We start from the raw sequence: 15282 nt of genomic DNA on the forward strand, positions 1-15282 counted from the left end.
AACTGACACTGTACCATAACATAGCCTGAATTGTTTACAGTCATTTCTCTGAGGGATGTTGTCATATGCATCTTTTTCCAGGAGACTGGAAGCTAATGCATGTTTGACTATTGTGTATGTTTGGCATTTTTGTATTTTTTTTCTGAAAGATGCTGTAATGAATGAGTTACTTTTGAGTAGTGTGCATATATTATAGACAGCTTATAAACAAAATATCTGCTGAAAGTGGAAGTTCTGTCATTTGTCCAATTTGAAAACAAAATTTCCTTGCACCCGTTAATGTGTTTCCTTCTGCAGTGCTCTTGTGGCTTTGCACCACATATCACGTGGTATTTGCTTAGAATTTGGAAAGAAAATGAAATTAATATTTACAAGAGTAGGCTAAAAGGTAAAATATAAACATATACAAATATATATGTATATAGACAATAGGTCAGACCCATCTGGACATCCCGCTGGACAAAGCCTGGTGGCTGTTGCCAGCTAACACAGTATTATCTCTCTCAGCTCCCAGTCAGTGCATAACCTAGACAATGGTTGGTGCAGAAGAGTAAAGCAAAGTTCAGAGGAAGCAAAGGAGGAAAACAGGAGAGAGAGAACAAGAAACACACTGTAACTTCAGACTATATATAATTCTTCAGACTAATGGAATGGGATAAACATCACCTCTTATATTTCATTCAGCCCTTTTGAGAGTGGAGTCCATCCCCCTGGATTCTCTCGAATTCTCTGGAAAACTTTTATTTACAGGTTACTATTAAGACACCAGTCTTAAATCTGAAAAAAATGGTGAAATATTAGCACCCAGCACGTTAAAATGAATTAATTTTGCAAGATGCTGTTCTCAGGGTATTTTTTCGTTCAAGGTTTAGTGGAGAAAGACTAAAAATAGAGATGCCATCCAGGGTATTGATGCCACCTGGTGTCGAAAGAAGTCCTACTCCACACTTCTAATTGCAGTCTGCCAGTTCTTCCCATCAAACACTGTATTTGCAAAGGGATTAAAGGAAAGAGGCATGATTCTATGGGTAATATTTTCTTTTGTTAAACCTGTCCCATCTAGATGGAAGGAATCCTTTAGGCTACATATACCAAAGGCTATCCTGAAGGCTTGTCAGATAGGTCAGGACTGTGCTCTACTAGGATTTGCTAGTATAATCAACCAGGAGAGCTTTTACTGCTTCCAAAGATTTGCAGTTTTCTCTGGTTTTCCTGCTTACACCTTTCACAGTCTTTTCTTCAACTTAGTGCTCTGAGTAGTATACATTCGAATGCATTTAACTTGTCTTCTCATTTTTTTTCCCTATTTTTGATCCTTCTGCTCCTGTATCAAGAAACTAGAAGTCAGCATTTGGGGTTTTCACTCTGATGCAATTGTTTTATGTTCCATAGCTAGCAGTGTCTGCCTGAAGTGGACCAATGTATTAACATTTGTGATCTTTGCATCCTGTTGAACTGAAGTGCAGTTATTAATTGCCTTGGGCTTTAAACACCATTTCAATATTGAGAGTTTAAAGGCAGGAAATACTTAGAACACTTTAAATTTTGTTTCAGTTACTGTATATTTTGAGAGAGGAGAGAAAAGGGATGTGAAGTGTTCTGAATGTGAATGACTTCTTTGTCATTAAACATTAAGACATGAACAGAGCTTTCCCTTTTGTAACTGGGTTTGGTTGTTCTTTGTGTGCCATTTGGATAAAGACCTGTCTGCAGTCTTTGCAGACTAGCTGAAGAGTTACAAGTCTTCTTATTAGCTATAAACAATGAAGCACTTTTCTCATATTTTTGTCTATCATCTATTTTAAGAAACTACTGAAAGTTTACAAGCTGTATTCGTGGGATACCCCTTCTTGTCCTGCTTTTAAATGTCTCCGTGTGTTCAGTAAAAAATAACATACCTTGCCTCACTTAGTAAGAACAGCAGCTCAGAAATGAAACAAAGCTTTTGTGAAAATTGAACCTGTTTACATATACTGTGGGTTTTGGAAGTTTACACTTTGATGCAAATGGTCTTCAGAACTTGCAGTGATTTCTAGTAATAAAGTAGTTCAGAGCTTCCATGTTAAGCTCTCACACAGCCAGCAGCCTTTCTTGACTTTACAGAAGACAGCTGCCACTTACGGCCACCCTGAGTCTTTGCATCTGGTTTTGAACACAGCCAAGATCAATCCCAATTTTATTAAGTTTGGAATGTGATAAGCAAAATCACATGCCATGTCCCTAACTGCAGTAAGCTCATGGCAGAATGTCCTTTTTCTTCTCTCATTCTTATTTCAAAAAACAGTATAAAAGCTGTAGAAGGCAGCTATTGCTTCTCTTCAGGTGTGAGTCTCATTTCCATAGAAGGCAAGGGAATGCAGCTACAAAGCAACCGTGAAAGGTGGAGTTACAAACAAAACACACAAAAATACCCAGCAAGACAGAGAAGTGGGAAAATACAATGGAGCCACCTGGAAAATACCATGTTTACGTCCCACTGAAAAGCATAAGCAAGAAAATAGAAGACCTGATATGCTGGATGTTTTTTACTTTAGTCAGCACTGGATTACAAAGCTTTACTGAGTCTTAGAGTTTTGATGCACTGAGAGCTCTTATGTAATTTTGAAAAGGCTATTTTGTGTTCCCTGTAAGATGCTGTATGACTCTATTTGCTGATTTTTTTAATGTCTGCTTTGTGTATGTCAGTTAAAAGACATATCCTACTGATCTCTTGTAGAAATGCATTGCCCTGTCCTCCAGATACCAGCAGGTGTAACAGTTCTGCCTCCCAGATGTGGCCTAGAGCCAGCCAGTTCTGGGACTGTGTGCCAGCTGAGCTGTCCCCAAGGATTCATCTTGTCTGGAGCTAGAGAAGAACTAAGGTGCATTTCGTTTGGGAGATGGAGTGCAAGCATCCAGGAGGCTCGCTGTAAAGGTAGAGACCCTCACAAACCCATTTTTGTGTGTGCATGTGCAGAATTGAAAAGAAGCATACAGCAAATGACAAGTCATTTGGTTTCCCTGGTTTGAACTAGGGAAAGCATAATTTAGGTAGCCTATAAGAAGAGCTGCCTGTGCCATTAGATCTTGGCTGTCCGATTTACTTGCAGTTTGTAATAACAATGCAGGGTTCGGAGGTTGCTTGAGTGTTGTCTTATGGTGTTTATTGTTAGCTGCCTCTCCTGGGAACCATCTCAGAAGTCTACTGTTGGAAAGCTGATTGCTATAAGGTCTGATATGCAGGTAAATTAAAAATTTCAAAGCTGTGAAAGCTGTTAGCTTAAAGATAGTGAAATTGGAGCCCACACTCCTCATAAAATGGCAGTGATAATAATATTACTGGTTTAGCACAGGCTTATAGCAAAAAGCTGTGTGAAGTCTGTCTGATAGACTGTCTGTGGCAGGATGATTTACTGCAGTTGTCTTTGAACTTGCTGTGGCTGTTGACATGCCCCAAACAACAGTGCACAAAAGTTGAGGCCAAAGAAGGCTGGCACAAGTGCATGGAGCATAAAAGTGGAAAGTAGATGGTTACATGCATTTGAGTATGGTTCTGCCATGTTTACCCACCTCTTCTGGAAATGTTAGGTTATTTATTTCCTTGCACACTTGCACATTGAATTAGTAGAGTTCGGTTTTGGATTATGGGCAAATACAAGCAGTTTGTCTGGGAATAGTATGTTCACCTCTACATGAACTATTGTGCTCCTCAAACTAGTGCTTCCACCCAAAACTGGGGCCCTTGCTATTCACTGGGTGAAAGAGCAGTACAGAGAACAGTTATGGCAATCATTATTCCAAGTCACTACAGAAACTGAGATGGGAACTTTTTTTTTCTGTCACGGCTAGGAAAGTTCTATCCTTCTCTTCAAACGTGCAATTTCCCACTCTGTGATGTGCCATGTTGTTTTTCTAAGTCCTTTGTGTAAACTTCTGCCAAACCACAGCTTTCAATATTTGATGGGATGCTAGCACCAGGCTGCAAGCTGAAGTGTTTGGATCAAGATAAAGCAGTATGGCTTGGGTCCAAGGTTTTGATATTACCAGTGCGTAAACCCCTGAAATAGGAGGCAGTAAGAAACTCTGAGGGTTATTCTTCTCTGGTAAAAGTGAACAGTTGCATTTCAATTGCTTTCATTCTTGTTACTGTCTCTATTTTGCTGCCAGCATATTTGGCCAGTTCAAAATAACCATTTTCTTTCTGACTTATTTATTAGTCTTTTACATAATTTCACTCTTAAATGGAATTTGCCCCAGCCTACAGGCTGCGTTCAGGGGAGTGTGAACCATAACTCATTGTTATTTGAAAGAGTGCATTTGTAGTAAAATTTTCATCAGAATGAGTTCAGAGGAAGGCAAAATCACATGTATTTATTACTCTGCACTCTTAATTACAGAGGCGTAATTGCCTGAGTTACATCTTTACTGGAACTATTCAGTAATAAAAATGTAAGTGATACCAGTTCTGAGTTATTTTAAAGACTCTTGGGCGTAGATGAGTTCAGAGCTGAATGCATCCTTGTCCTACAAGTCTAGAGGCCATTTATCAAACAACACCACAGCAATAAAATAACCTAACCACAAATGTTTTAGAAGGCCCTGTGCCAGAGAAATTAAGAAGTACTTTAAGTTTGTCAGAGAGACTTGAGGCTTAAATGCTGGTGGTAATGTTGCCCATACTGCATTACCAGTCCATTGTATCACCATGCAGCATAGTCACATGTGTCACAAGAGGACTGCATTTGTCCAACTTTGCAGTTGTTTCTTCCACGTCATTTCCACACCATGCTCCAGGAAATTTGAGAGTCACTGCTCCTTGTTTGTAGTACATATATCACATCATAAGTGCTTTTCTTTTTAGGTCACTGATTATCAGAAACAAGTGTTTTCATCTGTATGTGTCATATGTGGGCAGTGAAAGGGTACAGAAACTGTTCCTTCTTAATGAGCAGTAAATATAATAAGTAATGAATGAATGAGTAATAAACAAATCTGTTATACTTTATTTATACCTTGGTTTATGGTTGCATGTAGAAACCAGACTCTCATTGTGCTTGGTCATGTACGAAAACATACCAGAAGTAGTCTCCTCCCCAGAAGAATGTAGTGTTTATCTGTGAGCCTCTAGGCAAAAATTTAAGAGGAGTAAAGACAGGAAATGTGCAAAAATGTGTCCATTTGTATTCTAGACAGCACAAAAGCCAATGGCCATAATGAGTTGCAGTCTTATTATTATAAAGGTTTTATTTCTGTAATCCCGCATGCCAAACTAGTTTGTCTTTTCCTGGATCAGATATTGAAGCTCCACAGATCCAATGTCCAGATAATATTGAGACTGAGACCCTGAAGCATCAGAACTCTGCCAATATCAGCTGGCAGGTACCGACAGCTGTCGATAACTCTGGAGATGAGGCAAGTTACAATCTGTTCATTTGACTGGAGGCAGTTTTTATGTAGCTAATTACTTCAAATTAATTTTATGATCCAGTAAAATTTCTTTCATCTGATAAACAAGAGTAGAAGAAAAGTCTGCTGAGAAGTTTGTATCTTGAATATTCAGCATTTTCTCACTCAGAGTTATGCAGTCACAGGATACTCTTTGTGGTGTTTAAGTGCAGAAAATCTCATATGGTTAATTTATGTGGTCAAAAGAAAGAATGTGCCCTTGTTTATAAGGAGACAGCTGCTTTAAAAATGAGCTCTTAAAATGTGAAGAAGTTTAATAAACCTTCCTCAGAAGGAAGTAAACCAGTTCATTAATCTGAAAGGCTAGCTAGAACACACTGTGGCAAGAACTAAGTTGTTTCAGCTTCCAAAGTGAGAAAAACAAATTTTGCTCTCCTATCTGATGCAAGGTTCAAACATAGACCTTTGGCTACTATGGTTGTCCAAGGTCTGGCAGTGGAGTTGTAAGGAAACCTTGCTCCGGAGCTTGTTCGTTAAGAGTAACATTTACTACAGTCCCAGTCATTAGCAAGTTGCAGCAGCTGAATGCTTTGTCGTGAGTCAGCAGAGGAGCAGTGACTCTGTGTATGCATTTAATTTACTGCAAACACAAGAGGATTTTGCACTAACTGGGGCACTACCAACTATCCCAGTAAAAAGAAGATTTTTTTTTTTTTAAAAAAGCTTAAATTTCACACACTTTTTTGCTGTAATATATCCATGGTTAAGTACTGTAGCTCTGCTGTTAGAGGTCATTCATTGAACTGTAGAAACTGAGTGCCTTAGTTGTCAAAGTCATGGTTGTCAGATAAACTGTGGTGTTCACGTGAAACTAGTTTTTTTGAAGATAAGTTCCTTCAGGCAGTTCTAACTCATATGAAAGGGCCTTAGGCAGCTTTGTGTCACTTACTCCAAATGTTAGGTTCCTTTGCTGTGCCAGAATGTTTTGAAGCATATGTGGGCTATTTACTCATAAAAATATACAGATTAAAACTGGATATATGTAAGTCGTAGAACCATAGAATAGTTTAGGTTGAAAGAGACCTCAAAGATCATCCAGGTCCAACCCACCACAGGCAGGGACACCTCCCACTAGAAGGGGTCACTCAAGGCCTTGAACACCTCCCAGGAAGGGAGCATCCACAACCTCCCTGGGCAACCTGTTCCAGTGTCTCACCATCCTCACTGTAGAGAACCCTTTCCTAACATCTAGTTTGAATCTCCCCTCTTCCCGTTTAAACCCATTGCCCCTTGTCCTGTCATACAAGACCTTGTAAATAGTCTCTCCCCAGCCTTCCTGTAGGCCCCTTTCAGATACTGGAAGGCTACTACAAGGTTTCCTTGAAGCCTTCTCTTCTCCATGCTGAAAAGCCCCAACTCTCGTAGCCTGTCCTCATAGCAGAGGTGCTCCAGCCCTCTGATCATCTTTGTGGCCCACCTCTGGACTTGCTCCAACAGTTTGATGTCCTTCTTGTGTTGGGAGCTCCAGAACTGCACACAGTACTCCAGCTAGGGTCTGATGAGAGCAGAGTAAAGGGTGAGAATCCCCTTCCTTGCCCTGCTGGCCACAGTTCTCTTGAGGCAGCCCAGGACGTGATTGCTATCTGGGCTGCTCCTGCACACTGCCTGCTGATGTTGAGCTTTTCATCAACCTAGACCCCCAGGTCCTTTTCCTCAGGACTGCTCTCCAGCCTGTATTTGTGCTTGGGATTGCACCAACCCAGATGTAGCACTTGGCTTTGTTTAATTTCATGGGGTTGGCCTCGGGCCACCTCTCCAGCCTGTCCAGGTCCCTCTAGATGGCATCCCTGCCTTTAGCAAGTTGACTGTGCCACACAGCGTGGTGCCATCTGCAGATTTGCTGAGGATGTGCTTGATTCCTCTGTCCATATCACAGAGTCCTTATAGTCCACAACTGTCTGCTCTACTGTCTCCATGTCTGCTGCCCTTGCAACTGAAGAACAGGTTCTGAGCTGGTGTAGTTCAGTGCAGTGCAGCAAAGAAGAGTCAGTCTTGGGTTTTATAAATGCACAGTGGTGTTAACTCCAGCAGATCTGGGTCCAGATCCTGACTGAGTAGACCTCTGTTGCTATAAAGAAGGCAAACTTGATAAGGGGAGCAGAGTCCTCTGTTGCAGATTCTGCCTTCATTACTCAACAAGGCTATTCACATTAAGAATAAATAGACCTGGCATTGAAGATTGCTGTTTTGTGGCCATTTCTTGAAACAGGAGTGTAATGATTACTAACCACCTTTGTATTTTAAATAACAAGTGTTTTCCTGCAAAAGGTCTCAGTTCACGTTACTCCAGCTTTCATACCACCATTTCTTCTCCCAATTGGTGAAGTTGCCATTACTTACAGAGCAACTGATAAGTCAGGCAATGAGGCAAGCTGTACGTTCAGTGTCAAAGTTATTGGTAAGTACTGATAAAAATCACTGGGGAAGAGTCTGTCATGGCTGAAACCTGATAGTGTGCTGTGTGAGTCAATGTTGCATTTGTGGATGCAGTTACAAGCCCAGAAGTAGTATCACCTCTCTGTAAATGCTTTGCTGTTCTTGAGTCACAGTTTGCATAAGGGTATAATCACTGCTGCCAGAACTTTTATTTTTTCCTTCTTGAAAGTCTCCAATAAAAATTCCAAGGTTCACATATGTTGACTGATGCAAATCACTGTTCAGGTACTTCTGTCAGACTGTTGTGTTGTTCAGCAGTCCCATTAAACAAGATCTGTTTAGTAGAAAGAAAATAGAATGTGGAAACCATGAAGAATTAGTTACGTCCTTTCTCGCAGAATCTACCAACTGCAGCTACTTAGAAGTGTGCACCTAATTTTATTATTATCTTCTGATGTGAAACTAAAACTGCTGCTAACCTGATGTCTTTTAATTATGGACTTCATTTGTGTGTGGTAGAAGTTCAGTAAGCTAATACACTGTCCCTTCAAATTCTGCAGATGCAGAACCTCCTGAAATTGACAGGTGTAGATCTCCACCACCTATGCAAGCAGCAGAGAATGAGTACCCAGTGACATGGGAAGAACCACAGTTTTCAGACAATTCAGGTGAGATGCACCTCAAAATATACACACAACAGCAGAAATCCAACCTGTTCAGATTTATAATCCCTTGGAGTGTAGGACTTGATTTTTTAATTTGTCTTTTTTAACTTATTATGACAAAAACGAAGTTTGGAAGATCTGCTGCATTTCCTTCTCCATCCATCAAGTTTGGGTGTGAGCAACTCTCTTTTTCTTACTGATGTTTTAGATTGTTTTTTTAACTCTTCCAGGTGCACCATTGACTGTCACTAAGAGTCATGCACCTGGAGATCTCTTTCCCAAAGGGGAGACAACAGTCCAGTACACAGCCGTGGACCCCTCTGGCAATAACAGGACATGTGAGATCCACATAGTCATCAAAGGTTTGTTGTCCTGATCTAGTCAAGGGTGTATGGCATTGCCTTAATTGGATGTCATAAAGGATGCAATTCTATTCTTTCTTTCATTTTGTCTCCACTTTTTGTTTTAATTATTTCATTTTATGCTGGAATAACATGGAGGTAGTCGGGATATTTAATAACACCAATGAATAAATTGTCTAAGACTGAAGCAGTACAGCAATGAATTTGCAAATACAAATTAGATGCAAAAGCATTGAAATGATTACTCATTAAGCAGTAAAACTCAAGGCAATCCATTTTTTTCTTAGTGGCAGATACTATGTGAAATTAATTAACAGATGTTACTGAAGTCGTATTTTAAATCATAGGCTCATGGAATAGTTTGGGTTGGAAAGGACCTTAAAGATTATCTAGTTCAAATCCCCCTGCCATGGGCAGGGACATCTCCTACTGGAGCAGGTTGCTTAAGGTCCCATTCAGCCTGGCTCTGAACAAATCTGTAGTTGGAGCCTCCAAAACTTATCTGTACAACTGTACCAGTGCCTCACCACTCTCATGAGGAAAATGTTCTTCTAGTATCTAATCTAAACCTGTAGTTAAAAGAAAAACTTTATGGAAATATTTCTGTAATCACCTACAAAATACTGTATCCTAAAAACACTGTACCAGGTACTAGTCTTCATGTTGCTGGATTTCAAGCTCTAGTGTCAGTGTTTGGGAATAATTTAACGGTAGCCTGGTCCTACCCTTATAGAAGTAACAAATAATACTACCACAGACTTCAGCAGAGGCCAGATCACATTGATACATCTAGAAATCCTCTCAATGCTGTTTTCCTATATGCACGTAAGTGGTACTTCACCACAGTCATCAGTATATAAATCTCCTTACTTTTCATAGGTTCTCCCTGTGAAATCTCCTTTGAACCTGTGAATGGTGATTTTAAATGCACATCAGATGAAGATGGAGTTAATTGCACGTTGCACTGTGCAGAAGGTTACAGCTTTTCAGAAGGATCAAGTGAAAACTACTATTGTGCATATGTGGATGGTGTTTGGAAGCCACCTTATTCTCCAGGGTGGCCTGACTGCTCTTGTAAGTCCTATTGTTACTAAAATTAATCTACAACCCATGAAACACTGTGTTTAATGAGGAAGAAAATTGAAATATTTTAATTTTTTTAATTTCTGTTTAATGATTTAAAAAAAAAATCTTTGTCTCCAAGCTGTTACAAATGTTGTGAAAAAATGCCTGGAAATCCCTGTGACAGAGCACTCCAAACTCCTTTTCCCCACCCCACACTGTCTCTGGAAGTTTGAGTGAGGGAAGAAGAACTTGCAAAACTGCTTTCCCCCACCCCTTTGGACTTGCATGGGAAAGAGCAAAAGGCTCCCTTGTCTCACACGTGTGCTCTTGTGAGGTAGCTCATGCTAGAATCTGGGATGGTGATTGGCTAGACTCTTTGTGCCCACTATATATATGGCATTGGACACGTTGTCTAGGAAGACTTTAAATAGAGTGACAAGAAAAGCGTGTGCGGTCCCTGCTTTTGCACTGCTCCGTGCAGTTCACTCCACAAGTCTGCAAGCCCATTAGGTTCTGTTTGAGAGAGTGACCTGTGGCATCCAGACCTGGCTTCTCCTCAGACCACTGTACCCTGGCTTCCTATTGGAAGGATCTGGCCTCTGTCATAAACTGCTGCTGTTTGTAGGAACACTGCAGCAGTTTGGTTTCACCCCTGCACTGCTAAGTCAGGGCCACTCCACAGGATCTGCCTCGTGGAAGCTGTGTCTACAGACAATTTTGACTTTGCTGGGTTTTATTTGCATTGGATTTTGCCACATGAATCCACAGCTGGATTACAGCTTGCAGTTACAGAGGCTGCCAAAGGATCATCTCTAAATTCCTACTCCAAACTTGTGAATAAATCAGCCTTTCCCTAGGCTCTCTGCTCAGTCTGATGTATAAGTGAGGTAAAGCTATCCTGTAGCTTAGCCTTTGCCTTTTTCTGACTTCCCAATTACTAAAATTGCCCATAAGCATCCTTGTGAAGACTCCTGACCAAATTAGAACCTGTAAATAAATTTCAACTAGAGGTGGGCTTTCAGGAAAATAAAAATTACTATATTCTTATAATTCCTGCCTCAGCCAATTAGCAGCAGTTAATTCAATCCCTAACTGTGTTATTTCAGAAACTGTGTAAACACAAAAATAGGTGTAAATTTCAGTTCTAGGAATCACAGAATAGCAAAGATGGCAAAGTAGACAAGCTCTGTAATTATTCTGAACTGGTATTGTAAAGAGTTTGTTCACACACAGTAACAATGTATTTTCAGTGGGAATTTGAACAGTATCTGCAACTTACTGATCCTAAGGCATAGCACAGGCTGTGCTTACATACCTAATTATCACCAAATCAGGAGCATTTATGTATTTTCTTTCAGGTGGACACATGCAAACCTTCAACTGTGGAATTTCCCAGCTTTGGTGGTGTTTTAATGATAAATAGATGATTTGGTTTGGTTGGGAATTAATTGGCAAGGCAGGAATTACAAAAATACAGTTATTTTCCTGAGAAGCCCTGCCCCAAGACTATATATAGAACTAGTTAAATTATATTTATGTATTCTAATTTGTTTGGGCAATTTTGTTAATTTGGGAAAGTCAGAAAATGGAAAAGGCAAACCCACAAGATGGCTTTACCCCACTTACAAAATCAGAAGCAGAACAGAAAGCCTAGGGAACAGCTGATTTACTCATGAGAGCGGAGTAAGATTTCGGAGACAGCCTCTGGATCTCCTTTGCAGCAGCCTCTGAAACTGTAAATTATAATCCACGTGGCATTTAAGTCCAGTGTGATTGAAACCCACCAAAGTCAAAAGTGTTTGTAGACACAGCATCCGCAAGTCAGATCTCATGGAGCAGCACTGTCTTAGCAGTGCAGGGAAAAGCCATACTGCTAGCATGTTCCTGCCAACAGTGGCAGTTTACGGCAGAGGCAAGGTCCTTCCAGCTCAGAATAGCAAGCAGGAAGCCAGGATGCACTGGTCCAAGGAGAGCCAGGCCCAGGGGCCACAGGTAGCTCTCTCAGATGGACGTAATGGACTTGCTAGACTTGCAAGACTTGCACAAGAACTGTGGAGCTGTGTGACAGCTGTGTGCACTTTCTCATCACTCTCTAAGTCCAGTGGCAATATATACTAGGTGTGAAGAATCCAGCCAACCACAATCCCAGATTCTAGTGCGGGCTTTCCCAAGAGTCAGCACACTTGTGGAAAAGGGTGCCTTTTTCTGGTCCCAGTTCAAGCCTGCAAGGTAGAGGAAAAGCAGTTTCGCATCTTCTTCTTCCCACATTCAAATCTCTGCTGGTGGAGCAGAAGGAAGGAGGTTTGGAGTGCCCACTACAATAGGTTAGAGCTACATGTGAAACCAGTCATGGCACCATGTTACATCCTCTTCCATTGGAGTGGATTTCTTGGTTTCTACAAGTGAGAGTTGTGTTTCAAAGCTGTCTATGAGTTGAAAGCCCATAACTTGGACTCCTGGGAACCTCAATTTGCATCTATTTTGGATAAGATTTTTTCATATTTACCCTAGCAGCATTAACAAGTGGACTTAGTATTTGTTTCTTCCCTCCCAGTGAAAAGCAAACACAGTGTTTAGTTGACAGCTCAACGGTTTCTTCCATTAAGAAAATGCTAAAGCAGATAAATGACAGACCTTTTTAAAATGTCTAATAGCAGTCGCAAAGACCAGATTTAAACATAAAAGGCATGCAGTGTTACTACTTCTAAGAGACAGATCTTAGGCTGTACCACAAGATCTTCTGCACTCACAGGGAGAACTAACTCAATAAACTCGTAAGAGACACTAATGGCAGCATTTTTATAAGTGTTGTAGCCCATGAAACCAAAACAGCAGTTACTAAGATTTGCAAATATGCATTTGACTCCCCTCCATAGTATTCTTACAACACACCAGCAAATTTGATCACACATAGATGAAATAATCCATTTATGTAGTAGCCATAATATAGCTGTATTCAGATACCAAAACCCCAAAATAGCTTCATCTTAGCTTCTAGAATCAATTATTAATGAAATCAATAAAGCTAGCCCCACATTAGGTGCCAAAAATGAATGTGGTGAGTTTGAGAAATTGCCCCCCCCAAAAAAGTTTACCAGACCAGCTCAGATGGCTTGGAAGTAAGGTAAACCTATGTTTTACAGCAAGCTAAATTTACAAGCATATATACAAAATATATTTACATGCATTTACAATTATATACAATTATTTGCAATTTAGAAATAATACAGAAATCACATCCTTCCACCCTGGACAAAGATAAGTCCAGAAGGGGTCAACACCCCCTTTTCTCCCCCCCAGATGGAAAACCAGCAAGATCTCACATGTTATCAGTTCAGCCCAGGTTAGTAATCAGCCATCCACAGAGGAGCAGTGAAGAGCAGAAGGCAAAAGGAACAAAGAGTGAGAAATTGTTTATACATTGCAGTTTTATTCCTCTTAGCAAACCAATGAATGATACAGACCTTACCATTACTTTCTTTTTGCAACCAGTGCCTTCCTCATTCACTCTATGTTCAAAAGAAGTCCAGAAAGTTTCTCTCTCTTGTTTATATGCAAAATAGAGCATTAGCTCTTGAACTGCTACAGTTTTTCCAGCAAATCTGATGCTTGCTGAAGGGTCATATTCAACTGCATTGTCTGAAGTATGACTAATGGATTTTTTTGTATGCAACACAGAGAATTTAGGTTGCTGATTTAAACACAGTTATTCTTAGCTTACTGTATTCCTGTTACAGGCTGAATGATTTTGCTTTTGACTCTGAAAATCTTGCACTGACCAGTAAAAATGTATTTCTCCATATTTTTCAGTAAATCGTTTTGCAAACCATGGGTTCAAGTCCTTTGAGATGCTGTACAAAGCAACACAATGTGACGACAACAATCTTCTAAATAGCTTCTCTGATGCCTTCCAGAGTGCGCTTGGTAAAATGGTAGGTTAGTAAACACTCCTTCCTTTTACATACTTTAAAACTCTGTGCCTCATTGCTACTGCTGTCAGCAAACTAATTACACACAAGAAAAATACAACATTAACATGTAAATGAAATCTGTGCTTTTCTGAAAATAATTTAATGAATCACAGAATCCTAGAACGGTTGGGACTGGAAGGGACCTTAAAGATGGTCTGTTTCCAACCCCCCTGCCATGGGCAGGGACAACTTCCACTATAACAGATAATAAATAGTTATTCTCCCTTATAAAAATAAAGGAGATTCACTGGCATTGTAATGTAATTCAGTTCAGTTTTCAATATGGAGTTATATAGGGCACAATTTATCGTACTGCCTGAGTAGCTTAATGAGCTGACACTCAGTAGATACTCAGCAGGCTTTCAAAGAGAACCTCTGTATTTTATACAGAATATGTATAACATATCCCTGTAATACAAGTGAATATACAGGTGTACAGGTAAATAAATTACACCTTCAGTGCTTAAATCCAGACACTTAAATCTAGTAGTATTAATGATTTAAGTAATTTGCTCAGGTTTCTTGAGTTTCTGAGTTTTCACTCTTACCACTAAGAACTGTATTAATCTGTCCTCTGCTGTAAAGCTGAGGCATCAGAACTGTGATTTGTGGCCTCTGGAGTGGATGTCCAGGCCAAGTGTGAAAGCATTCTGTGTTAGAAGAGAATACAGGGCATTTGCAGTTTTTTTGCAGGAGAAAGCCCATATACTAAAAATCATCTCTAGGAACTGAAAATCATTATTAGCGTATAGAGCTAGTAGACAGACTCCTGTAACTTCAGAATTCATGTCACTAGCTCTTGTCAAATGACTGAATGGCTTACTTTATGCCTCAGACGCTTGTTACTGTTCTTGCCTTGCTTCAGATTTGTTCTCTTCCAGTAGAGAAGTCTTGTCTGATTTTGTTTCTGTTCCTTTCCCCCAAGAGCCAGCTACCAACAGGTTCCAGTGCTTAGACCATTACTAACAGCAAGCAAAAGATAATAAGTAAAAAATGCTTAGTGACCTCCCCAAGCAATTGCATCAAAATGCAACAATCTGGGAAAGCAATCAGAAAGGCTGTTTTGACCATCCCTATTCCTATTCCCAAGAACTTGACATTCTAGCAGAGATCTGAAAATAAGGGAGGAGTCATCAGGAGTCATCTTTCCAATGAAAATTATTATGGAAAAAGCAAAGCAATTCTAAAACTCAGCCTAAAGCCCAACTTGCTTAAAATACAGATTTTATTAAAAAGGCATACATTCATTTATTCTTACCTAATCATCACCACTTTTGTAGAGAGAATGAATCAACAAACCCAGAAGGGTTTCTATTAAGTATTCTGTTCTTTGGTTTCTGGCCTTCTCAGATGATTTTCTGGGTCCTCTGAGGTCTTTTGATGGGTTGAATGAGGCTC

General features: G+C 40.0%; 1 protein-coding gene across 1 annotated transcript in view; it reads left to right on the forward strand.

The window, feature by feature from the left end:
* The window catches only part of SVEP1 (sushi, von Willebrand factor type A, EGF and pentraxin domain containing 1), a 148223-nt gene that overhangs the window by 63316 nt on the left and 69625 nt on the right, over positions 1–15282 (forward strand). The window contains exons 7-13 of the mRNA XM_064176755.1: positions 2717–2914; positions 5273–5391; positions 7714–7843; positions 8382–8489; positions 8717–8848; positions 9728–9922; positions 13724–13845. Of these exons, the coding sequence (XP_064032825.1) occupies positions 2717–2914; positions 5273–5391; positions 7714–7843; positions 8382–8489; positions 8717–8848; positions 9728–9922; positions 13724–13845 (1004 nt within the window). The remainder of the gene's footprint in view (positions 1–2716; positions 2915–5272; positions 5392–7713; positions 7844–8381; positions 8490–8716; positions 8849–9727; positions 9923–13723; positions 13846–15282) is intronic.

The sequence above is a fragment of the Pogoniulus pusillus genome, chromosome Z (assembly GCF_015220805.1).
Source record: "Pogoniulus pusillus isolate bPogPus1 chromosome Z, bPogPus1.pri, whole genome shotgun sequence".
Lineage (NCBI taxonomy): Eukaryota > Metazoa > Chordata > Aves > Piciformes > Lybiidae > Pogoniulus > Pogoniulus pusillus.